Source organism: Scyliorhinus canicula, chromosome 28 (assembly GCF_902713615.1).
Source record: "Scyliorhinus canicula chromosome 28, sScyCan1.1, whole genome shotgun sequence".
Classification (NCBI taxonomy): domain Eukaryota; kingdom Metazoa; phylum Chordata; class Chondrichthyes; order Carcharhiniformes; family Scyliorhinidae; genus Scyliorhinus; species Scyliorhinus canicula.
Window position 1 is genome coordinate 7753130 of NC_052173.1, and position 26654 is coordinate 7779783.

At 48.7% G+C, this 26654-nt stretch overlaps 1 protein-coding gene across 1 annotated transcript in view; it reads right to left on the bottom strand.

Moving 5' to 3' along the window:
• Window positions 1-5170: 5170 nt before the first annotated feature.
• LOC119958092 (tumor necrosis factor receptor superfamily member 14-like) overlaps window positions 5171-26654 on the bottom strand; it is a 51263-nt gene continuing 29779 nt past the window's right edge. The window contains exons 5-9 of the mRNA XM_038786320.1: window positions 20996-21089; window positions 11896-12008; window positions 10256-10275; window positions 7592-7739; window positions 5171-5181 (exon numbers count right to left, since the gene is read on the bottom strand). Of these exons, the coding sequence (XP_038642248.1) occupies window positions 5171-5181; window positions 7592-7739; window positions 10256-10275; window positions 11896-12008; window positions 20996-21089 (386 nt within the window). The remainder of the gene's footprint in view (window positions 5182-7591; window positions 7740-10255; window positions 10276-11895; window positions 12009-20995; window positions 21090-26654) is intronic.

Sequence of the window (26654 nt, forward strand, 5' to 3'; positions counted from 1 at the left end):
AGTGTGAAAGGGCAGTGTGATAACCCACTGTACCCAGATCCAGAGTGTGAAAGGACAGTGTGATAACCCACTGTACCCAGTCCCAGAGTGTGAAAGGACAGTGTGATAACCCACTGTACCCAGTCCCAGAGTGTGAAAGGACAGTGTGATAACCCACTGTACCCAGTCCCAGAGTGTGAAAGGACAGTGTGATAACCGACTGTACCCAGTCCCAGAGTGTGAAAGGACAGTGTGATAACCCACTGTGCCCAGTCCCAGAGTGTGAAAGGACAGTGTGATAACCCACTGTATCCAGACCCAGAGTGTGAAAGGGCAGTGTGATAACCCACTGTACCCAGTCCCAGAGTGTGAAAGGACAGTGTGATAACCCACTGTGCCCAGTCCCAGAGTGTGAAAGGACAGTGTGATAACCCACTGTACCCAGTCCCAGAGTGTGAAAGGACAGTGTGATAACCCACTGTACCCAGTCCTAGAGTGTGAAAGGACAGTGTGATAACCCACTGTGCCCAGTCCCAGAGTGTGAAAGGACAGTGTGATAACCCACTGTACACACTCACAGAGTGTGAAAGGACAGTGTGATAACCCACTGTACCCAGTCCCAGAGTGTGAAAGGACAGTGTGATAACCCACTGTACCCAATCCCAGAGTGTGAAAGGACAGTGTGATACCCCACTGTACCCAGTCCCAGAGTGTGAAAGGACAGTGTGATAACCCACTGTACCCAGTCCCAGAGTGTGAAAGGACAGTGTGATAACCCACTGTACCCAGCCCCAGAGTGTGAAAGGACAGTGTGATAACCCACTGTACCCAGTCCCAGAGTGTGAAAGGGCAGTGTGATAACCCACTGTACCCAGTCCCAGAGTGTGAAAGTGCAGTGTGATAACCGACTGTACCCAGTCCCAGAGTGTGAAAGGACAGTGTGATAACCCACTGTGCCCAGTCCCAGAGTGTGAAAGGACAGTGTGATAACCCACTGTATCCAGACCCAGAGTGTGAAAGGGCAGTGTGATAACCCACTGTGCCCAGTCCCAGAGTGTGAAAGGACAGTGTGATAACCCACTGTACCCAGTCCCAGAGTGTGAAAGGGCAGTGTGATAACCCACTGTACCCAGCCCCAAAGTGTGAAAGGACAGTGTGATAACCCACTGTACCCAGTCCCAGAGTGTGAAAGGACAGTGTGATAACCCACTGTGCCCAGTCCCAGAGTGTGAAAGGACAGTGTGATAACCCACTGTACCCAGTCCCAGAGTGTGAAAGGACAGTGTGATAACCCACTGTGCCCAGTCCCAGAGTGTGAAAGGACAGTGTGATAACCCACTGTACCCAGTCCCAGAGTGTGAAAGGACAGTGTGATAACCCACTGTACCCAGTCCCAGAGTGCGAAAGGTCAGTGTGATAACCCACTGTACCCAGTCCAAGAGTGTGAAAGGACAGTGTGATAACCCACTGTACCCAGTCCCAGAGTCTGAAAGGACAGTGTGATAACCGACTGTGCCCAGTCCCAGAGTGTGAATGGACAGTGTGATAACCCACTGTACCCAGTCCCAGAGTGTGAAAAGGACAGTGTGATAACCCACTGTACCCAGTCCCAGAGTGTGAAAGGGCAGTGTGATAACCCACTGTACCCAGTCCCAGAGTGTGAAAGGGCAGTGTGATAACCCACTGTACCCAGCCCCAGAGTGTGAAAGGACAGTGTGATAACCCACTGTGCCCAGTCCCAGAGTGTGAAAGGACAGTGTGATAACCCACTGTACCCAGTCCCAGAGTGTGAAAGGACAGTGTGATAACCCACTGTACCCAGTTCCAGAGTGTGAAAGGACAGTGTGATAACCCACTGTACCCAGTCCCAGAGTGTGAAAGGACAGTGTGATAAGCCACTGTACCCAGTCCCAGAGTGTGAAAGGACAGTGTGATACCCCACTGTACCCAGTCCCAGAGTGTGAAAGGACAGTGTGATAACCCACTGTACCCAGTCCCAGAGTGTGAAAGGACAGTGTGATAACCCACTGTACCCAGTCCCAGAGTGTGAAAGGACAGTGTGATAACCCACTGTACCCTGTCCCAGAGTGTGAAAGGACAGTGTGATAACCCACTGTACCCAGACCCAGAGTGTGAAAGGGCAGTGTGATAACCCACTGTACCCAGTCCCAGAGTGTGAAAGGACAGTGTGATAACCCACTGTACCCAGCCCCAGAGTGTGAAAGGGCAGTGTGATAACCCACTGTACCCAGTCCCAGAGTGCGAATGGACAGTGTGATAACCCACTGTACCCAGTTCCAGAGTGTGAAAGGACAGTGTGATAACCCACTGTACCCAGTCCCAGAGTGTGAAAAGGACAGTGTGATAACCCACTGTGCCCAGTCCCAGAGTGTGAAAGGACAGTGTGATAACCCACTGTACCCAGTCCCAGAGTGTGAAAGGGCAGTGTGATAACCCACTGTACCCAGTCCCAGAGTGTGAAAGGGCAGTGTGATAACCCACTGTACCCAGTTCCAGAGTGTGAAAGGACAGTGTGATAACCCACTGTACCCAGTCCCAGAGTGTGAAAGGACAGTGTGATAACCCACTGTACCCAGTCCCAGAGTGTGAAAGGACAGTGTGATAACCCACTGTACCCAGTCCCAGAGTGTGAAAGGACAGTGTGATAACCGACTGTACCCAGTCCCAGAGTGTGAAAGGACAGTGTGATAACCCACTGTGCCCAGTCCCAGAGTGTGAAAGGACAGTGTGATAACCCACTGTATCCAGACCCAGAGTGTGAAAGGGCAGTGTGATAACCCACTGTACCCAGTCCCAGAGTGTGAAAGGACAGTGTGATAACCCACTGTGCCCAGTCCCAGAGTGTGAAAGGACAGTGTGATAACCCACTGTACCCAGTCCCAGAGTGTGAAAGGACAGTGTGATAACCCACTGTACCCAGTCCTAGAGTGTGAAAGGACAGTGTGATAACCCACTGTGCCCAGTCCCAGAGTGTGAAAGGACAGTGTGATAACCCACTGTACCCAGTCCCAGAGTGTGAAAGGACAGTGTGATAACCCACTGTACCCAGTCCCAGAGTGTGAAAGGACAGTGTGATAACCCACTGTACCCAGTCCCAGAGTGTGAAAGGACAGTGTGATACCCCACTGTACCCAGTCCCAGAGTGTGAAAGGGCAGTGTGATAACCCACTGTATCCAGTCCCAGAGTGTGAAAGGACCATGTGATAACCCACTGTACCCCAGTCCCAGAGTGTGAAAGGACAGTGTGATAACCCACTGTACCCAGTCCCAGAGTGTGAAAGGACAGTGTGATACCCCACTGTACCCAGTCCCAGAGTGTGAAAGGACAGTGTGATAACCCACTGTGCCCAGTCCCAGAGTGTGAAAGGACAGTGTGATAACCCACTGTACCCAGTCCCAGAGTGTGAAAGGACAGTGTGATAACCCACTGTACCCAGTCCTAGAGTGTGAAAGGACAGTGTGATAACCCACTGTGCCCAGTCCCAGAGTGTGAAAGGACAGTGTGATAACCCACTGTACCCAGTCCCAGAGTGTGAAAGGACAGTGTGATAACCCACTGTACCCAGTCCCAGAGTGTGAAAGGACAGTGTGATACCCCACTGTATCCAGTCCCAGAGTGTGAAAGGACAGTGTTATAACCCACTGTACCCAGTCCCAGAGTGTGAAAGGACAGTGTGATAACCCACTGTACCCAGTCCCAGTGTGTGAAAGGACAGTGTGATAACCCACTGTACCCAGTCCCAGAGTGTGAAAGGACAGTGTGATAACCCACTGTACCCAGTCCCAGAGTGTGAAAGGACAGTGTGATAACCCACTGTACCCAGTCCCAGAGTGTGACAGGACAGTGTGATAACCCACTGTACCCAGTCCCAGAGTGTGAAAGGGCAGTGTGATAACCCACTGTACCCAGTCCCAGAGTGTGAAAGGACAGTGTGATAACCCACTGTACCCAGCCCCAGAGTGTGAAAGGACAGTGTGATAACTCACTGTACCCAGTCCCAGAGTGTGAAAGGACAGTGTGATAACCCACTGTACCCAGTCCCAGAGTGTGAAAGGACAGTGTGATAACCCACTGTACCCAGTCCCAGAGTGTGAAAGGACAGTGTGATAACCCACTGTACCCCGTCCCAGAGTGTGAAAGGACAGTGTGATAACCCACTGTACCACCCAGTCCCAGTGTGAAAGGGCAGTGTGATAACCCACTGTACCCAGTCCCAGAGTGTGAAAGGACAGTGTGATAACCCACTGTACCCAGTCCCAGAGTGTGAAAGGGCAGTGTGATAACCCACTGTACCCAGTCCCAGAGTGTGAAAGGACAGTGTGATAACCCACTGTACCCAGTCCCAGAGTGTGAAAGGACAGTGTGATAACCCACTGTACCCAGTCCCAGAGTGTGAAAGGACAGTGTGATAACCCACTGTACCCAGTCCCAGAGTGTGAAAGGACAGTGTGATAACCCACTGTACCACCCAGTCGCAGAGTGTGAATGGACAGTGTGATAACCCACTGTACCCAGTCCCAGAGTGTGAAAGGGCAGTGTGATAACCCACTGTACCCAGTCCCAGAGTGTGAAAGGACAGTGTGATAACCCCCTGTTCCCAGTCCCAGAGTGTGAAAGGACAGTGTGATAACCCACTGTACCCAGTCCCAGAGTGTGAAAGGACAGTGTGATAACCCACTGTACCCTGTCCCAGAGTGTGAAAGGACAGTGTGATAACCCACTGTACCCAGTCCCAGAGTGTGAAAGGACAGTGTGATAACCCACTGTACCCAGTCCCAGAGTGTGAATGGACAGTGTGATAACCCACTGTACCACCCAGTCCCAGAGTGTGAAAGGGCAGTGTGATAACCCACTGTACCCAGTCCCAGAGTGTGAAAGGACAGTGTGATAACCCACTGTACCCAGTCCCAGAGTGTGAAAGGACAGTGTGATAACCCACTGTACCCAGTCCCAGAGTGTGAAAGGCACAGTGTGATAACCCACTGTACCCAGTCCCAGAGTGTGAAAGGACAGTGTGATAACCCACTGTACCCAGTCCCAGAGTGTGAAAGGACAGTGTGATAACCCACTGTACCCAGTCCCAGAGTGTGACAGGACAGTGTGATAACCCACTGTACCCAGTCCCAGAGTGTGAAAGGACAGTGTGATAACCCAGTGTACCAAAAGCAGTTAAGCGCTTTCTGCAGAGAAAAAGTGAAAGTGAGAGCACTTCACTGGTTTTGATGTGGTCCACAAACTATTATTTACGGCTCGATGTTTACAAACATTGTGGTTAGTTGCACAGCAGGGTACCCGAGATCTATTCAAGCATGAAGGGAAGTTAAATTAAATTATCCAAACCTGCTGGCTGTGTGCAAGATTGCAATCACAGCCTAGTGCAATCAATTCCCATTGATGTTAATGAAAGCCTTGCAAAGATCTGAGGGGGTTTCAACTTTCTCGGAATTTTCAGGCGCTTCTTTCTCTGCCTGAGCCAGGAGGTGTGGGGAAGGAGAGTTTTAAAGCAGTGATCTTTTTCACTGCTTCAGCCTGGACTGCCCTCTAGCTTCCAAACAGGGGGCTCTGTTATTGGGGGGGGGGGGGGGGGGGGGGGGGTTGTGTCTCTGGTGGGGGACTGTGTTTTGGGGGGGACTTCAATCGGGATGGTGTCTTTTTGGGGATCACTGATTTGGGGGGAGGGGCTCTCTTTTGGGGGGGGGGGATCTACGATAGGGAGGCTCGGTTGTGGGGGATTTTTGGTGCAGGTTTTGTCATTGGGGGGGTGGGATCTCTGGTGGTGGGGCTGGTGGCATGGATCGGATCACCCTTCGTACTTTGGGGGGGGGGGGGGGGGGGGGGGTGACCGAGCAAATCCCATGGTGGTGGTGGGGGGCGGAATTGCCTTGCAAGGGGTAAGGGGAAGTGAGCTGCCGGATCTCGCTATTGACCCGCCCGCTGAATTGCCGTCCCCATAGTGGGATTCGCGAGGGGATCCCTTGCAATTCCAACCATCCGTAAATTTGCAGGGCCGGGGATAGTGAGTCCCCTCTGGATTCTCGCTCCCAGTGCGAGCGCATGTCAGCCGCCGATTCAGCTCCGGCGGGAGAACATAGTCTGCCAAACGAGAATTCAATCCCAGATATCTATCATTTCCTGGTTCTCCTCTCTCACCTTTCTTAAGCAGCGGAATGACCTATGTAACTTGCACCTACCAACCCAAGCACGATTGGTAAATTTGCAGATGACACTAAGATTGGCCGAGTGGTGGACAGTGTAGAGGATAGTTACAATCCTGAAAGTGATATAGATGGGTTGGTGGAGTGGCCGATAAAGTGGCGGATGGAATTTAACACAGAGATCATACATTTAGGGAGGTCAAACAGTTATAGGGAGTACACAATAAATGGGAATATACCAAGAGGGGTAGATGAGATCTTGGAGTACAGGTACACAGGTCCCTAAAGGCAGCAGTTCAAGTAGACAAGGTTGTGAAGAAAGCAGATGGAATGCTCTCCTTCATTGGCAGAGGTATAGAATATAAAAGTAAAGGCTATGATGTTGGAATTGTATTAAACCCTGGTGAGGCCACAACTGGAGTATTGTGTACAGTTCTGGTCACCACATTACAGGAGGATGTTATTGCTCTGGAGATTCTCACCCGTGCCCCTTGCCTGAGGTGTGGTGATCCTCAGGTTAAATCACCACCAGTCAGCTCTCCCCCTCAAAGGGGAAAGCAGCCTATGGGCATCTGGGACTGTGGGGACTTTATTTACTCTTGCCTTGAAGTATGTACCATTTAGCTCTATCAGATTCTTTGTTATCTATTTTTAGCCTTTTGTTTCTTCTGCCCTCCAAATTTGCTTACTAATTTTCAGCCTTCAGTGAAGTGTCTCCCCTAACTCCCACAACAGTCTTCTATTTCCTAATTCTACCGTATAACCTGGTGTATTTATATCCTAGTCTTGAATGGTTTGCAGCCATATCTCAGTGTGGCTACCGTGCCATTAGTGTCTGTGACTCATTCCTGTCCAATACATATCCACACTGAACATAGAACATACAGTGGAGGAGGAGGCCATTCGGCCCATCGAGTCTGCACCAACCCACTTTAACCCTCACTTCCACCCTATACTCGTAACCCAATAACCCCAACTAACCTTTTTGGACACTAAGGGACAATTTATCATGGCAAATCCACCTAACCTGCACGTCTTTGGACAGTGGGAGGAAACCGGAGCACCCGGAGGAAACCCACGCACACACGGGGAGGATGTGCAGACGCTGCACAGGCAGTGACCCAGCGGGGAATCGAACCTGGGACCCTGGCGCCGTGAAGCCACAGTGCTATCCACTTGTGCTGAGTATGGGAGATTCAGGGTCATGCAGATAGAACATAGAACATAGAACAGTACAGCACAGAACAGGCCTTTCGGCCCTCGATGTTGCGCCGAGCAATGATCACCCTACTCAAACCCACGTATCCACCCTATACCCGTTATACCTATACTATATATACGATACATCTGGAAACTGAAGAAGACCGGGAGGGAAGCCTGTTACGCCCTTGCTCGTTGCCGACACGCAGTTGTACCGGAAAGGCTGAGTACTTACCATCTTTTTCATTCAGTGCGAGTTCATTGGTCTGTTTGCAGTTTGCAAAGTGGACGGTGCCACTTGATGCCTCTTCTACTGAAACACACAAATAATCTGTAGACCCCTGTTCTTGCACGGGTTGCTGGTTAACTACACCATTGGTCACCTATGTGAGAACACACTGAGTTAAAGAGACAACTTCACAATCTATAAATAAACTCAAGGCTGTCATTAAATCAGCCTCCATTATCACCACCTCTCTCTTTCAGTCAATATTGGTTTCCTCACAGTGCCTGTTGGTGAGGATGCTCGTTCTGCCTTTTGAACAGTGCTGTGCCAATCTGACCAACTCTGAACCTCACTGTGAAGCGGTGGGCTCTTGCAGGGGGTCGGGGTTGCGGGCGCTGGCAACGGCGCCGCTCCCGATGGCCCCAGGAAAGTACTCGGTGTGTCCAGTGGTGGCGGCCACGCTGGAGATCTGGAGGTAGTTTAGGGTGGGAAGATGCCGACTGGGAGAATCATGGGTTTGAGCGGGGGAGAATGGATGCAAGATTCCTGGGATGGGAAGAGGGGGCGGGGGGATTCAAGGAAACAAAGGGTCGGCTTCTGGGAGGGCGGCTTGCGAGTCTGCAAGAGTTGGGCGAGAAGTTTGGGCTGGCAGGGTGGAAGTGTATATGCAGGTGTGGGACTTTGCGAGGAAGGTCTGCCCAATCTTCCCAAGAGAGCCTGCCTCCGCGTTGCTGTCAGCTGGTTGGAGAGGGGGTCATCTCGGCGATTTACGGGAGGATAGGGTGCCCATGGAGAGGGTTAAGGCGAGATGGGAGGAAGAGCCGGGGGTGATGCTAGAGGAGGGTCCCGTGAACCACATACATATACTTTGGGCCTGCCCGAAGGTGGAAAGGTTTTGCAGGATGGTGTTCAGCATCATTTGGGGGTGCTGGTGGGCTAGGTGGTTTGTAAAAATGAAAATTTGTGGAATAAAAATACTTGAAAAAGACCTCACTGTGAAGCAAAAGTTGCAGATGATCAGAATCCATGTTTTAAATGAGCTAAATTCACCAAAAATAGTTGACAAGCTCACACAAGCCAGGTCTGAATAATAACCATCCAGGGGTTATTAAAGAGAGGGGACAGGTGCTCTGTGAATCTCTTGCCTGTATCTTCAATAGTTCATTAAAGTCAGGAATCGTTCTGGTACACTGAAAGCTATCTCATGCAGTTCCTACTTTCAAAAAATGGAACAGAGACAGGAAATGATAGGCATATTAGCTTAATGCCCATTATTGAGAATGGCTTGTTGGAGATTCCTATTATGATTACTGGGAAAGGGTTAGGATATTTAGAAATTTACAATTTCTAAAGAATATTTATAGGCAATCACTAAAGTAGTGAAGGAGGGAGATTCATAGATTTCATAGAATTTACAGTACAGAAGGAGGCCATTCGGCCCATCGAGTCTGCACTGGCCCTTGGAAAGAGCACCCTACCCAACCGCACACCTCCACCCTATCCCCATAACCCAGTAACCCCACCCAACACTAAGGGCAATTTAGCATGGCCAGTCCACCTAACCTCCACATCTTTGGGCTGTGGGAGGAACCCGGAGCGCCCGGAGGAAACCCACGCAGACACGGGGAGAACGTGCAGACTCCGCACAGACAGTCACCCAAGCCGGGAATCGAACCTGGGACCCGGGAGCTGTGAAGCAATTGTGCTAACCACTGTGCTACCGTGTTGCCCTCAGTAGATGCTCGTCAGGAAGCCTTTGATAAGCTTCTTTGTACTTGATATTAGGAATTGGCTCCAAATCAGCATCCAAACGTTGCAGCTAATGGATCTGGTTCAACATGGAGACATGATACATGCATCCTCATCATCCCCCCCCCCCCCCCCAACCAACCACACCACCAACCACACAAAAAGAGTGACGTTGGGAATATAAGCAAGACATTTGCAGATGACGACAAAGTGTCTGCAAAGATAGGAGTGAAAAACCAAAGAGATGCAGATGTGCTCGGGGAGTAGACCCACATTGCCAAATGGTGCTTCATTTCAATAAATGTCATGTTCCGCACCTTGGCAGGACCAACATTTATCATTGGCAGGGAAATCAAGGTTCTTGCTCCAGAGAGGCCTCAGATTAATGGAGGACACAATTGAAGTCGGCTTTCATGATTCGAGAGCCTGCTGACAGAGGGGGAGGGGAACTGGAGGAGAATTAAAAAGCGGCTTCTCTATAATAATGGCCGTAATTCTCCAGTTGGCGCGATTCACTTTTCCCGCCGGCATTGCACCCCCGCCGGGGTGGGGGTGGCTTCCATGGGAAATCCCATTGACAAGCGGCGGGAAGGTAGATTCCCGCTGCCAGCGAACGGCGCACGGTCCGGAAACACGGAGCTGGGGGACCGGAGAATCCAGCTCCTTATCTCAAAACATTGGTCGACGAACTGAAGTGAGTCTGTCCATCTCCATGGAAACACTGCACTAAGCGAGGAAGTGAAAAGACGTCAGGATTGAAATTGATCTCGGGTGGGTGGTAATTGACTCTGATCGGAAAGCAAATCAAGTTGGGTGGAAGGGGCGCGGTACATTCACTCCCGTCCCAAATAAATTTTATCCCCATTGTTTGATCCCAGATGATAACCAACATTGAGCTTGGTGAAGGAAACAAAAATAGCTTACCTTTGAACAGGCTTGAATAGCTAAAATACACAAAAAGATCGAATAGCTTTTTTTAATACCATTCACACATGACACATTTCTGATAATAATGAAATAGATCATCATAGAATTTACAGAGCAGAAGGAGGCCATTTGGCCCATCAGGTCTGCACAGGCTCTTAGAAAGAGCACCCTACTTAACCCACACCTCCACCCTATCCTCATAAACCAGCAACCCCACCTAACCCAAGGGCAATTTATCACAGCAAATCCACCTAACCTGCACATCTTTGGACTGTGGGAGGAAACCGGAGCACCCGGAGGAAATCCACACACACGGGGAGAACATGCAGACTCCACACAGACAGTCACCCAGCCGGGAATCGAACCTGGAACGCTGGCGCTGTGAAGCAACTGTGCTAACCACCATGCTACCGTTCCGCCCACAGATAAAAACAGATGTGCTGGAAACCTGAAGCAGGTCTGGCAGCATCTGTGGAGAGGGAGACAGTTAACGTTTTGAGTTAAAGGCGACTCTTCTTCCAAACTGCACTTCCAATTCTGATGACGGTTATCGAGTTGAAACTGTAACTCTCTGTCCACAAAATTTGGTTTCATTTTAGTACCCGACATTAATGAACCAGGTTCCTTTCAATCTTACAACGGGTTTCCACTATTCACAAAAGATCTCAATTCTCCGGATTGCTTGTCTGGCTGATCTAATGGATTTCTGGCAGAAGTGGGTCAGGCTCTTGTGAGCAGAACCCATCCAGACAGTTGGCCAGAGTGCATGCACACTTGTGAGCCTCCGAATATTAGTGTCAGGTTCACCCAGGACACCAGCCAGTGCCCAGATTCAAGCTATGTTGAGTGAACTAATCTGAGCCATGGTCAACAATGACACACATGGCTCAGGGACATGGCTCAGGGGGGTGTCTACAGGCTGCTGCTCTAAAACAGGTAAACCAGCCCAGAAAACACCAGAATCGATAGATTTCCTGTCACTGGATGGAAACCGTGAAATAGTCAGGGATCATAGACATGTCTGTGGTACATCACAGTCCACCGGCCCATCTGACATTGAGATCTGGGTGATTCAGAATTCCCTTTAGTTAAATATTGTAAGAGACAGAGACAGTCCATTAAAGGCTTGTCTGCTCAGGCCGAAGCCACTGCTGGAAGGCCTTGCCAACTTGCCCAACCCCCCTGGTCTACCAAACAGCCAGTGCATTATGAAAAGCATAACCACCCCCTTGAACACAGCAATGTCTCCCTCTCCCATTACACCCAGAGTTTACCCTCTTCCCCACCCACCCCACTCCCAACAACCCCCCGCCGCTCCAACACTGCTCTCTCCCTCCTTGGCTTCCCCTCCCCTTGCGTCCCATCTTACTACTTCCCATCGCTCATACGCCAGTCACAACTTGCCCTGCTTCCTGTCATTCCCTCTCAAAGTGAAACCATCTCTTCATCACCCCTCTCCCTGGCTCTTTGACAATGTCGTGTCCCCCCCCCCCCCACCCAGTGACCACCCCTGAGCTCTGACATTGAAACCTCTCTTTTCTGCCTTGCTGGTTAAGTGCTCCAATATGTTTCCAATACGCAGACAGCCTGGGGGAATTCAAAATGAAGTTCACAAACTGCTGAAATTTCAAAGATACCTTTGATTATGGATTTCCACTTGAGGAATACTATGATCACAGGAGCCAGTAAGCCGAGGACGAGAGCCGCGACGTTAAAAGTGCCGTCATGTGGGCACCCAGTCTCACTAGCCCTATGTAAGCAAAATGCAAATTGAGAAATATAATCACATTATTTTAACAAATTAATCAAAGCAGAGTGGGAATGAGTGTCTGGGAATAATGGGTTCAAAGGTGTGATCTCAGCAAGGCACAGCTCAACACATTGGTGCCAATTCTTTTAATGAAGCCAATGATTTATACCAATGGCTTGGATTACAGGAGAGAAGGGAAGGTCACTAAATTTGCTGATGACATCAAGATAGTAAGTTGTGAAGAGGACATAAGGAGGCCACAAAGGGACAGAGATAGGTTTAGTGAGTGGGAAAACGCTTGGCAGATGGAGTACAATGTGGGAAAACGTGAACTTGTCCACTCCCAGGAAGAGTAGAGCAGGGGAGTATTTAAATGGAGAGGGGGTTGCAGAACTCTGAGGTACAGAGGGATCTGGGTGTCCTGGTACATAAATCACAAAACGTTAGTCTGCAGGTACAGCGAGTGATTAGGAAAGCAAGAGGGATGGAAGATTAAAGTAGGGAAGCTTTGCTAGAGCCTCTGTGAGGCCACGCCTGGAATATTGCGCACAGTTTTGGTGTCCTTATTTAAGAAGGGATATAAGCATGTAAGGAGTCCAGAGGGGGTTCACTCTACTGAGTTTGGAGATGGGGAGGGGTGAGGTGGGGGTTATTGTAGGAGGAAAGGTTGGACAGGCTGGGTGGTGTATCCATTGGAGTTTCGAAGATTGAGAGGTGCTCTTATTGAACCAGACTCGAGGGGCCGAGTGGCCGACTCTTGCTCCCAGTTTGTATGTTCGTACATGAGCCACTGAGGCTTGATATGGAATTGTTATCCGACAAGATAAATTCAATATAATCTGCAATGCTGCAGAGTCAAGTAATATCAGAGCCTTCATGACACTGGGCAGATATTCCATCATCTGCACAGTGCAGATTCAATTTACACACAGCCACATAACCACATTGATCACGAACACTAACCAGTGTCTGTACTGCTGCATCATTTCCTCTTTATGACTATTTACAGACTTAGATACAGAGTAAAGCTCCCTCTGCACTGTCCCCATCAAACACTCCCAGGACAGGTACAGCACGGGGTTAGATACAGAGTAAAGCTCCCTCTACACTGTCCCCATCAAACACTCCCAGGACAGGTACAGCACGGGGTTAGATACAGAGTAATGCTCCCTCTACACTGTCCCCATCAAACCCTCCCAGGACAGGTACAGCACGGGGTTAGATACAGAGGAAAGCTCCCTCTACACTGTCCCCATCAAACACTCCCAGGACAGGTACAGCACGGGGTTAGATACAGAGCAAAGCTCCCTCTACACTGTCCCCATCAAACACTCCCAGGACAGGTACAGCACGGGGTTAGATACAGAGTAAAGCTCCCTCTACACTGTCCCCATCAAACACTCCCAGGACAGGTACAGCACGGGGTTAGATACAGAGTAAAGCTCCCTCTACACTGTCCCCATCAAACACTCCCAGGACAGGTACAGCACGGGGTTAGATACAGAGTAATGCTCCCTCTACACTGTCCCCATCAAACCCTCCCAGGACAGGTACAGCACGGGGTTAGATACAGAGGAAAGCTCCCTCTACACTGTCCCCATCAAACACTCCCAGGACAGGTACAGCACGGGGTTAGATACAGAGCAAAGCTCCCTCTACACTGTCCCCATCAAACACTCCCAGGACAGGTACAGCACGGGGTTAGATACAGAGTAAAGCTCCCTCTACACTGTCCCCATCAAACACTCCCAGGACAGGTACAGCATGGGGTTAGATACAGAGTAAAGCTCCCTCTACACTGTCCCCATCAAACACTCCCAGGACAGGATCAGCACGGGGTTAGATACAGAGTAAAGCTCCCTCGACACTGTCCCCATCAAACAGTCCCAGGACAGGTACAGCACGGGGTTAGATACAGAGTAAAGCTCCCTCGACACTGTCCCCATCAAACAGTCCCAGGACAGGTACAGCACGGGGTTAGATACAGAGTAAAGCTCCCTCTGCACTGTCCCCATCAAACACTCCCAGGACAGGTACAACACGGGGTTAGATACAGAGTAAAGCTCCCTCTGCACTGTCCCCATCAAACACTCCCAGGACAGGTACAGCACGGGGTTAGATACAGAGTAATGCTCCCTCTACACTGTCCCCATCAAACCCTCCCAGGACAGGTACAGCACGGGGTTAGATACAGAGGAAAGCTCCCTCTACACTGTCCCCATCAAACACTCCCAGGACAGGTACAGCACGGGGTTAGATACAGAGTAAAGCTCCCTCTACACTGTCCCCATCAAACACTCCCAGGACAGGTACAGCACGGGGTTAGATACAGAGTAAAGCTTCCTCTACACTGTCCCCATCAAACACTCCCAGGACAGGTACAGCATGGGGTTAGATACAGAGTAAAGCTCCCTCTACACTGTCCCCATCAAACACTCCCAGGACAGGATCAGCACGGGGTTAGATACAGAGTAAAGCTCCCTCGACACTGTCCCCATCAAACAGTCCCAGGACAGGTACAGCACGGGGTTAGATACAGAGTAAAGCTCCCTCGACACTGTCCCCATCAAACAGTCCCAGGACAGGTACAGCACGGGGTTAGATACAGAGTAAAGCTCCCTCTGCACTGTCCCCATCAAACACTCCCAGGACAGGTACAACACGGGGTTAGATACAGAGTAAAGCTCCCTCTGCACTGTCCCCATCAAACACTCCCAGGACAGGTACAGCACAGGGTTAGATACAGAGTAAAGCTCCCTCGACACTGTCCCCATCAAACACTCCCAGGACAGGTACAGCAGGGGGTTAGATACAGAGTAAAGCTCCCTCTACACTGTCCCCATCAAACACTCCCAGGACAGGTACAGCACGGGGTTAGATACAGAGTAAAGCTCCCTCTACACTGTCCCCATCAAACACTCCCAGAACAGGTACAGCACGGGGTTAGATACAGAGTAAAGCTCCCTCTACACTGTCCCCATCAAACACTCCCAGGACAGGTACAGCACGGGGTTAGATACAGAGTAAAGCTGCCTCTACACTGTCCTCATCAAACACTCCCAGGACAGGTACAGCACGGGGTTAGATACAGAGTAAAGCTCCCTCTACACTATCCCCATCAAACACTCCCAGGACAGGTACAGCACGGGGTTAGATACAGAGTAAAGCTCACTCTACACTGTCCCCATCAAACACTCCCAGGACAGGTACAGCAGGGGGTTAGATACAGAGTAAAGCTCCCTCTACACTGTCCCCATCAAACACTCCCAGGACAGGATCAGCACGAGGTTAGATGCAGAGTAAAGCTCCCTCTACACTGTTCCCATCAAACACTCCCAGGACAGGTACAGCACGGGGTAGATACAGAGTGAAGCTCCCTCTACACTGTCCCCATCAAACACTCCCAGGACAGGTACAGCACGGGGTTAGATACAGAGTAAAGCTCCCTCTACACTGTCCGCATCAAACACTCCCAGGACAGGTACAGCACGGGGTTAGATGCAGAGTAAAGCTCCCTCTACACTGTCCCCATCAAACACTCCCAGGACAGGTACAGCACGGGGTTAGATACAGAGTAAAGCTCCCTCTACACTGTCCCCATCAAACACTCCCAGGGCAGGTACAGCACGGGGTTAGATACAGAGTAAAGCTCCCTCTACACTGCCCCCATCAAACACTCCCAGGACAGGTACAGCACGGGATTAGATACAGAGTAAAGCTCCCTCTACACTGTCCCCATCAAACATTCCCAGGACAGGGACAGCACGGGGTTAGATACAGAGTAAAGCTCTCTCTACACTGCCCCGATCAGATACTCCAATGCCAGTGCAGAGTAATGTTCCCTCGACCCTTTTTCATCAATGTATTTGAAACCCAACCTCAGAGTACTGTATTGCCTGTCCAACGTTAGTGTGACATTTTTCCATTTCCTACTGCATGCGACCTCTGGGTCAGACTGCCCAAATAATGAGTCATAAAACACTTTGCTGTCCTTAACACTGAGCGTCACTCACCAGGAGCCCAGTGCCCAATCGCAGGCGTGCGTCATGTCCTGATGTTATAGGGCAGCACGGTGGCCTAGTGGTTAGCACAACCGCCTCACGGCGCTGAGGTCCCAGGTTCGATCCCGGCTCTGGGTCACTGTCTGTGTGGAGTTTGCACATTCTCCCCGTGTCTGCGTGGGTTTCACCCCCACAACCCAAAAATGTGCAGAGTAGGTGGATTGGCCACGCTAAATTGCCCCTTAATTGGAAAAAATTATTGGGTAATCTAAATTTATTTTTTTAAAAAAACTTTAAAAAAAAAAAAATGTCCTGATGTTATCGAGCAGGCTTGATTTTACAAGCATAGGAAGAGAGAAGGCTGTCATTCAACCTGGTCTGCCAGTCAAATAGTTCCTGGCTGCTTTTTTACCTTTACTCCATCCATTTTGCTTCACATCACTAATAATCTTCCCAACAAAAATCTATTGACCTCAGTCCTGGAAGTTGTTACTTGTCCTCACCATCCACAACCTTCCAAGGCAGAGATCACTACCTTTACAATATTCCAATATCTTGGGACACTTGCGCTGCCGAACCTCCAGGCCTTTGGGCCAAGTGCTGGAAAATGGGATTAGTGTAGTCAGATCTTTGCCGACGGGAGTGGACACGATTGGGCCAATTGGCCGCCTTCTGCGCTGTAACCATCGATTAATATATTTCAGTCCAACCGCTTCAAACCAAGGAATTTTCCATACTGCAAGGACCTTTTTGTGAAAGACTGTTCTCCACTGTGCATGGGTGTTTTCACAGGTTTCTTTCAAACACTAGCTTTCGGAGCACTGTTGATCTCTTCCTGGTCTCAAATCCACCTCCCCACCTGTTGCCCATATCACTTTAACCTGTTTTTTAAACACAGAAATATATCTATTTCCCTCTCGAAACCATTTAATGACTCAGATTGCACCGCACTATGGGGCAGCGAGTTCCACAAATTCAACACCCTCTGCGAGAAGTAGTTCCTCCTCATCTCAGTTGTAAATCTACCGCCTCTCACACCTATATCCGTTACCTCTCGCTCTAGATTGCCCCACAAGGGGGAACGGTTGGTCTATGTTTACTTTATCAATCCCTTTAGTATTTGATACATCTCAATCAGATCCCCCCCCCCCCCCCATCCTTCTAAACTCCAGCGAGTATAAGCCCAAACTGTTCAATCTCTCCTCATACGCCAACTCTTTCATCCCCGGAATCAATCTGGTGAACCTCCTCTGAACTGCCTCCAATGCCCACCCCATCTTTCCTCATATAAGGAGACCAAAACTGGACACAATACTCCAGATGTGGCCTCACCAACACCCTACACAATTGCAACAACACTTCTCTACTTTTATACTCCAGTATTTTTGCAATAAACGCCAACATTCCATTTGCCTTTTTAATTACATGCTGTAGCTGCAAACCGACTTTCTGTGATTCATGAACAAAGGCACCCAGATCCCTCTGCACAGACGCATCTACAGCGCCAGGATCCCAGGTTCGATTCGCGGCTTGGGACACAGTCTGTGCGGAGTCTGCACGTTCTCCCGTGGGTGGTGTTATCAATATGGGTTATGTAGTTGTGTGCAATGTCTCTTTAAGAGCGGAATCAAATGACATACGTAACGCCATCGGCTGCTGCACGGGCTAGTCTAGTACCAAGCAGTTGCATAGTCAAGACCTATTCAATAAACCTCGGTTGATTTTGCATTAACCCACATAAGAACATAAGAACTAGGAGCAGGAGTAGGCCATCTGGCCTCTCGAGCCTGCTCCGCCATTCAATGAGATCATGGCTGATCTTTTGTGGACTCAGTTCCACTTTCCCGCCCAACACCATAACCCTTAATCCCTTTATTCTTCAAAAAACTATCTATCTTTACCTTAAAAACATTTAATGAAGGAGCCTCAACTGCTTCACTGGGCAAGGAATTCCATAGATTAACAACCCTTTGGGTGAAGAAGTTCCCTCTAAACTCAGTCCTAAATCTACTTCCCCTTATTTTGAGGCCATGTCCCCTAATTCTGCTTTCACCCGCCAGTAGAAACAACCTGCCCGCATCTATCCTATCTATTCCCTTCATAATTTTATATGTTTCTATAAGATCCCCCCTCATCCTTCTAAATTCCAACGAGTACAGTCCCAGTCTACTCAACCTCTCCTCGTAATCCAACCCCTTCAGCTCTGGGATTAACCTAGTGAATCTCCTCTGCACACCCTCCAGTGCCAGTACGTCCTTTCTCAAGTAAGGAGACCAAAACCGTACACAATACTCCAGGTGTGGCCTCACTAACACCTTATACAATTGCAACATAACCTCCCTAGTCTTAAACTCCATCCCTCTAGCAATGAAGGACAAAATTCCATTTGCCTTCTTAATCACCTGTTGCACCTGTAAACCAACTTTCTGTGATTCATGCACTAGCACACCCAGGTCTCTCTGCACAGCAGCATGCTTTAATATTTTATCGTTTAAATAATAATCCCGTTTGCTGTTATTCCTACCAAAATGGATAACCTCACATTTGTCAACATTGTATTCCATCTGCCAGACCCAAGCCCATTCACATAACCTATCCAAATCCCTCTGCAGACTTCCAGTATCCTCTGCACTTTTCGCTTTACCACTCATCTTAGTGTCATCTGCAAACTTGGACACATTGCCCTTGGTCCTCAACTCCAAATCATCTATGTAAATTGTGAACAATTGTGGGCCCAACACGGATCCCTGAGGGACACCACTAGCTACTGATTGCCAACCAGAGAAACACCCATTAATCCCCACTCTTTGCTTTCTATTAATTAACCAATCCTCTATCCATGCTACTACTTTACCCTTAATGCCATGCATCTTTATCTTATGCAGCAACCTTTTGTGTGGCACCTTGTCAAAGGCTTTCTGGAAATCCAGATATACCACATCCATTGGCTCCCCTTTATCTACTGCACTGGTAATGTCCTCAAAAAATGCCACTAAATTAGTTCGGCATGACCTGCCCTTTATGAACCCATGCTGCGTCTGCCCAATGGGGCAATTTCTATCCAGATGCCTCGCTATTTCTTCCTTGATGATAGATTCCAGCATCTTCCCTACTACCGAAGTTAAGCTCACTGGCCTATAATTTCCTGCTCTCTGCCTACCTCCTTTTTTAAACAGTGGTGTCACGTTTGCTAATTTCCAATCCACCGGGACCACCCCAGAGTCTAGTGAATTTTGGTAAATCATCATTAGTGCATCTGCAATTTCCCTAGCCATTTCTTTTAGCACTCTGGGGTGCATTCCATCAGGGCCAGGAGACGTGTCTATCTTTAGCCCCATTAGCTTGCCCATCACTACCTCCTTAGTGATAACAATCCTCTCAAGGTCCTCATCTGCCATAGCCTCATTTCTATCAGTCGCTGGCATTTTATTTGTGTCTTCCACTGTGAAGACCGACCCAAAAAGCCTGTTCAGTTCCTCAGCCATTTCCTCATCTCCCATTATTAAAACTCCCTTCTCATCCTCTAAAGGACCAATATTTACCTTAGCCACTCTTTTTTGTTTTATATATTTGTAAAAACTTTTACTGTCTGTTTTTATATTCTGAGCAAGTTTACTCTCATACTCTATCTTACTCTTCTTTATAGCTTTTTTAGTAGCTTTCTGTTGCCCCCTAAAGATTTCCCAGTCCTCTAGTCTCCCAGCAATCTTTGCCACTTTATATGCTTTTTCCTTCAATTTGATACTCTCCCTTATTTCCTTAGATATCCACGGTTGATTTTCCCTCTTTCTACCATCCTTCCTTTTTGTTGGTATAAACCTTTGCTGAGCACTGTGAAAAATCGCTTGGAAGGTTCTCCACTGTTCCTCAACTGTTCCACCATAAAGTCTTTGCTCCCAGTCTACCTTAGCTAGTTCTTCTCTCATCCCATTGTAATCTCCTTTGTTTAAACACAAAACACTAGTATTTGATTTTACTTTCTCACCCTCCATCTGTATTTTAAATTCCACCATATTGTGATCGCTCCTTCCGAGAGGATCCCTAACTATGAGATCATGAATCAATCCTGTCTCATTACACAGGCGAAGATCTAGGACCGCTTGTTCCCTCGTAGGTTCCATTACATACTGTTCTAGGAAACTATCGCGGATACATTCTATAAACTCCTCCTCAAGGTTGCTTTGACCGACCTGGTTAAACCAATCGACATGTAGATTAAAATCCCCCATGATAACTGCTGTACCATTTCTACATGCATCAGTTATTTCTTTGTTTACTGCCTGCCCCACCATATCGTTACTATTTGGTGGCCGATAGATTACTCCTATCAGTGATTTTTTCGCCTTACTATTCCTGATTTCCACCCAAATGGATTCAACCTTATCCTCCATAGCACCGATGTCATCCCTTACTATTGCCCGGATGTCATCCTTAAATAACAGAACACCACCACCTCCCTTATCATCCACTCTGTCCTTCCGAATAGTTTGATACCCTCGGATATTTAACTCCCAGTCGTGACCATCCTTTAACCACGTTTCAGTAATGGCCACTAAATCATAGTCATTTACGATGATTTGTGCCACCAACTCATTTACTTTATTCCGAATACTACGAGCATTCAGGTAAAGTACACTTATGTTGGTTTTTTACCTCTGTTTTGAATCTTAACATCTCCAGTTTTACTCCTTTTGTTATTACTGGGCCTATTCACCGTGCTCCCCTCAGTCACTGTACCTTGTACTGTCGCCCTTTTTGATTTTTGACTATGTCTTCTCTGCCTTGCACTTTTCCCTTCACTTCCTTTTGCTTTCTGTCCCTGTTTTACTACCTTCCAACTTCCTGCATCGGTTCCCATCCCCCTGCCACATTAGTTTAAACCACATGCTTGGGTAATCTATTTATTTTGTAATGTTAGTCCAAAGATACAACAGGTGGTGTCTGTAAATATGGTGGATTGAAAGTGCTCTGCAACAGGCTACTCACTTTGACTCGTCTACAGATGGTGTGGATGACGTTTCTCCAGTGAAAGGTCTCCCGCTTGGTTGAGGACGGCACAATGTGTCTTTCCTGTAAGCGCCTGAGAAATAGAAGTTTAAACATTCAACATTCGGGTTGGCATCACAGTGCCAGTCTGAACTGACTGGGAAACACAGAGCAGGAAAGATCCCAGTTATGTGCAATCCTGGCCTCACTCACACATTCATGGTAAGATCATAGGAAATAGGAGTTGGCCATTTAGCCCATCGAGCCTGCTCATAGAATCACTACAATGTAGAAGGAGGCCATTTGGCCTATCGCGTCTACACTAACCCTCCAAAAGAACACCATAACTAGACTCACACCCCCACCCTATCCCCGTAACCTGAACATCTTTGGACGGTGGGAGGAAACCGGAGCACCCGGAGAAAACCCACTCACACACGGGGAGAACGTGCAAACTCCACATAAATAAGAAGTGAAAATAAGAGGCTGATTGGAGTGTGTCCGGAACTCCACTTTCCTGTCTGTCCTCAATAACACTTAACTCACTCGTCGATCAAGAATCGAACTAACTCGGCCCTGAATATATTCAGTGACCCACAGCCTCCCTGGGAAGAGAGTTTCACAGACTAATGATCCTCAAGAGAGAAATTCCTCCTCATTTTCGTCTCAGATGGGTGACTCCTTATTTTAAACTGTGCCCCCTAGTTGTAGATATCCCCCCCCCCCGCCGAGGGGAAACATCCTCTCAACATTTACCCTGCCAAGCTCCCTCAGGATCTCATATGTTTCAGTAGCATTATGGTTAGCACAATTGCTTCACAGCTCCAGGGTCCCAGGTTCGATTCCCGGCTGGGTCACTGTCTGTGCGGAGTTTGCACGTTCTCCCCGTGTCTGCGTGGGTTTCCTCCGGGTGCTCCGGTTTCCTCCCACAATCCAAAGATGTCCCAGTTAGGTGGATTGGACATGATAAACTGCCCCTTAGTGTCCTTGGTGTTGGGTGGGTATACTGGGTAATGGGGATAGGGTGGAGGTGTGGGCTTGGGTCAGGTGCAGTTTCCAAGAGCCAGTGTAGCCTTGATGGGCCGAATGGCCTCCTTCTGCACTGTAAATTCTATGATTCATTCTTCAAAACTCCAATGAGTACGGGCCCAACTTGCTCAATCTTACCTCATCACATAAACCCCCTTCATCCCAGGAAGCTGGGATCCCAAGGGGATGGGAACCAGAGCTACGGATCAGAGGATAGGGTAGCTGTTGAACAGGCAGCAATAGTATGCAGCGAGTCTGTGAGGAAGGATAGACAGTTGATAGGGCAAAGTTGCACTCAGTGGAATGGGTTAAAGTGTGTCTGTTTCAATGCAAGGGGTGTCAGGAATAAGGGAGATGAATTTAGAGCATGGATCAGTACTTGGAACTACGATGTTGTGGCCATTACGGAGACATGGATTTCACAGGGGCAGGAATGGTTGTTAGATGTTCCGGGGTTTAGATGTTTTAAGAAGCATAGGGAGGTAGGTAAAAGAGGAGGGGGAGTAGCACTGTTAATTAGGGAGTGCATCACAGCTGCAGAAAATTAGGTATTCGAGGCGGGTTTGTCTACTGAGTCAGTATGGGTGGAAGTCAGAAACAGGAAAGGCGCAGTCACTTTATTGGGAGTTTTCTATAGACCCCCCCAATAGCAGCAGAGAGATGGAGAGAGATTGGGCGACAGATCTTGGAAAGGTGCAGAATGCTGACTTCAACTTCCCTAATATTGACTGGAACCTCCGTAGTGCAAATGGTTTGGATGGAGCAGATTGTGTCAGGTGTGTACAGGAAGGATTCCTGACTCAATATGTAGATAGGCCGACTGGAAAGAGAGGCCATATTGGATTGGTGCTTGGCAACGAACCAGGCCAGGTGTCCTTGACCTTTACCGTAGTCATGGAGAGGGAGAGGAACAGCCAGTATGGGAAGATATTTAATTGGGGGAGGGGAAATTATACTGCTATTAGACAGGTGCTGAAGAGCATAAAGTGGGAACAGTTGTTCTGGGGAAATGCACGACAGTAATGTGGGCATTGTTTAAGGAGCACTTGCTGCGAGTGCTGAATAATTTTGTCCCACTGAGACGAGGAAGGAATGGTAAGGTGAAGGAGCCTCGGATGACAAGAGAAGTTGAGCTTCTAGTCAAGAGGAAGAAGGAAGCTTACATAAGGTTGAGGAAGCAAGGATCTGACTCGGCTCTAGAGGGTTACAAGGTCGCCAGGAAGGAACCCAAAAATGGACTGAGGAGAGCTAGAAGGGGGCATGAAAAAGCCCTGGCGGGAAGGATTAGGGAAAACCCCAAGGCCTTCGACACTTATGTGAGAAAGAGGGGGATGATCAGAGTGAGAGTAGGGCCGATCAGGGATAGTGGAGGGAACTTGTGCCTCGAGTCCGAGGAGATGGGGGAGGCCCTAAATGAATATTTTGCTTCAGTATTCATTAGAGAGAGGGACCTTGTTGCTCATGAGAACAGCGTGAACCAGGTTAATAGACTTGAACAGGTTGATAGTAAGGAGGAGGATGTGCTGGAAATTTTGAAAAGCATCAGGATAGATAAGTCCCCTGGGCCTGACGGGATATACCCACGGTTACTACGGGAAGCGAGGGAGGAGATTGATGCGCCGTTGGCGATGATCTTTGCGTCCTCACTCTCCACTGGAGTAGTACTGGATGATTGGAGGGAGGCGAATGTTGTTCCCTTGCTCAAGAAAGGGAATAGGGAAATCCCTGGGAATTACAGACCCAGTCAGTCTTACGTCTGTGGGGAGCAAAATATTCGAAAGGATTCTGAGAGATAGGATTTATGATTATTTAGAAAAACATAGTTTGATTAAAGATAGTCAGCATGGCTTTGTGAGGGGCAGGTCATGCCTCACAAGCCTCATTGAATTCTATGAGGATGTGACAAGACACATTGATGAAGGTCAGGCAGTGGATGTGGTATATATGGATTTCAGTAAGGCATTTGATAAGGTTCCCCATGGTAGGCTCATTCAGAAAGTTAGGGGGCGTGGGATACAGGGAAATTTGGCTGTCTGGATACAGAATTGGCTGAAAGAAGATAGCGAGTGGTAGTGGATGGAAAGTATTCCGCCTGGAGGTCGGTGACCAGTGGTGTCCCGCAGGGATCTGTTCTGGGACCTCTGCTCTTTGTGGTTTTTATAAATGACTTGGATGAGGAAGTGGAAGGGTGGATTAGTAAGTTTGCCGATGACACAAAGGTTGGTGGAGTTGTAGATAGTGTTGAGGGCTGTACAGGTTACAACAGGACGTTGACAGGATGCAGAGCTGGGCTGAGAAGTGGCAGATGGAGTTCAACCTTGATAAATGTGAAGTGATGCATGCTGCAAGGTTGAATTTGAATGCTGAATACAGGGATAAAGGCAGGATTCTTGGAAGTGTGGAGGAACAGAAGGATCTTGGGGTCCATGTACATAGATCCCTCAAAGTTGCAGGTCGATCGGATTGTTAAGAAGGCGTATGGTGTGTTGGCTTTCATTAACAGGGGGATTGAGTTTAAGAGCTGAGGTTTTGCTGCAGCTTTATCAAACCCTGGTTAGACCACACTTGGAATATTGTGTCCAGTTCTGGTCGCCTCATTATAGGAAGGATGTGGATGCTTTGGAGAGGGTACAGAGGAGATTTACCAGGATGCTGCCTGGACTGGAGGGCATGTCTTATGAAGAAAGGTTGAGGGAGCTAGGGCTTTTCTCACTGGAGCGAAGAAGGAAGAGAGGTGACTTGATAGAGGTGCACAGGGTGATGAGAGGCATGGATAGAGTGGATAGCCAGAGACTTTACCCCAGGGCGGAAATGGCTGTCACGAGGGGACATAATTTTAAGGTGAGTAAGGTATAGGGGAGATGTCAGTGGTCGGTTCTTTACACAGAGTGGTGGGTGTGTGGAATGCACTGCCAGCAGAGGTGGTGGAGTCAGAGTCATTGGGGACATTTAAGCGACTCTTAGACAGGCACATGGACAGCAGTAAATTGAAGGGGTGTAGGTTAGGTTGATCTCAGATTAGGATAAGTGTTCGGCACAACATCGTGGGCTGAAGGGCCTGTACTGCGCTGTACTGTTCTATGTTCTATGAAGCAGCCAAGTGAATCTTCTCTAAATTGTTTCCAATGCAATATCCCTCCTTAAGTAAGGAGGCCAAAATAGTTGAGTTCTTTGGAAGGGGTGAAGGCTAAATGGGTGGAGTTGGGGTCAACACTGAAGGAGGAGGTATGGAGTGAGGGGCTGCGAAGGGTAAACGCCACGTTGTTGTGTGTGAGACCGAGCCTGATCCAGCTCCAGCTAAAGGTAGAGTTTCGAGTGCACTTCACTAAGGCTAGGATGGGCGGCACGGTATCACGGTGATTAGCACTGTTGCTTCACAGCTCCAGGGTCCTGGGTTCAATTCCCGCTTGGGTCACTGTCTGTGCGGAGTCTGCATTTTCTCCGTGTCTGCGTGGGTTTCCTCCGGGTGCTCCGGTTTCCTCCCACAAGTCCCGAAAGACGTGCTGTTCGGTGAATTGGACATTCTGAATTCTCCCTCTGTGACCCGAACAGGCGCCGGAATGTGGCGACTAGGGGATTTTCACAGTAACTTCATTGCAGTGTTAATAATAATAATAATAATCTTTATTATTGTCACAAGTAGGCTGACATTAACACTGCAATGAAGTTACTGTGAAAAGCCCCTAGTCGCCACATTTTGGCGCCTGTTCAGGTACACAGAGGGAGAATTCAGAATGTCCAATTCACCCAACAGCACGTCTTTCACAGACAGTGACCCAAGCCGGGGATTGAACCTGGGACCCTGGAGCTGTGAAGTGACTGTGCTAACCACTGTGTTAATGAAAGCCTACTTGTGACAATAATACAGATTATTATTATTTCTTTGAGCGGGTGCAGGATAGGTGTGAGCTCTGCTCCAGGGGGCCTGCACATCACACACACATGGTTTGGTGGGTTTCTGGGGTTCCTTTTTCAGCACCATGTCGACGATCCTCAATATTGAGCTAGCGCCCTGCCCCCTGGTGGCCATCGGCGAGGTTTCGGAGCCGGATGTGCCAGAGCTTTGGATGGGTCGTTGGTGGTGCAGAGGCATATCCTGCTGGGCTGAAGGTTGGCAACACTGCCAAGTACCTCAGTTTCAGCATGGTCAGGCGATTTGATGCAGTTTTTGCACCTCGAGAAGGTTAAAATAAACCGTGAGGGGGTCGATTGAAGTGTTCTACTGGAGATGGCAGCCATTTATATTGTAGTTCTGCGAGTGACAGACAAGGTGAGGGTGGGAGTGGTCACGTTGAGAGACTATTTGTGCTGTGATGTCGGGCTTGGTAATGGGGTCTCGCTGTATTTTAGTCTGGGTAATGGGGTCTCGCTGTATTTTAGTCTGGGTAATGGGGTCTCGCTGTATTTTAGTCTGGGTAATGGGGTCTCGCTGTATTTTAGTCTGGGTAATGGGGTCTCGCTGTATTTTAGTCTGGGTAATGGGGTCTCGCTGTATTTTAGTCTGGGTAACGGGGTCTCGCTGTATTTTAGTCTGGGTAACGGGGTCTCGCTGTATTTTAGTCTGGGTAATGGGGTCTCGCTGTATTTTAGTCTGGGTAATGGGGTCTCGCTGTATTTTAGTCTGGGTAAC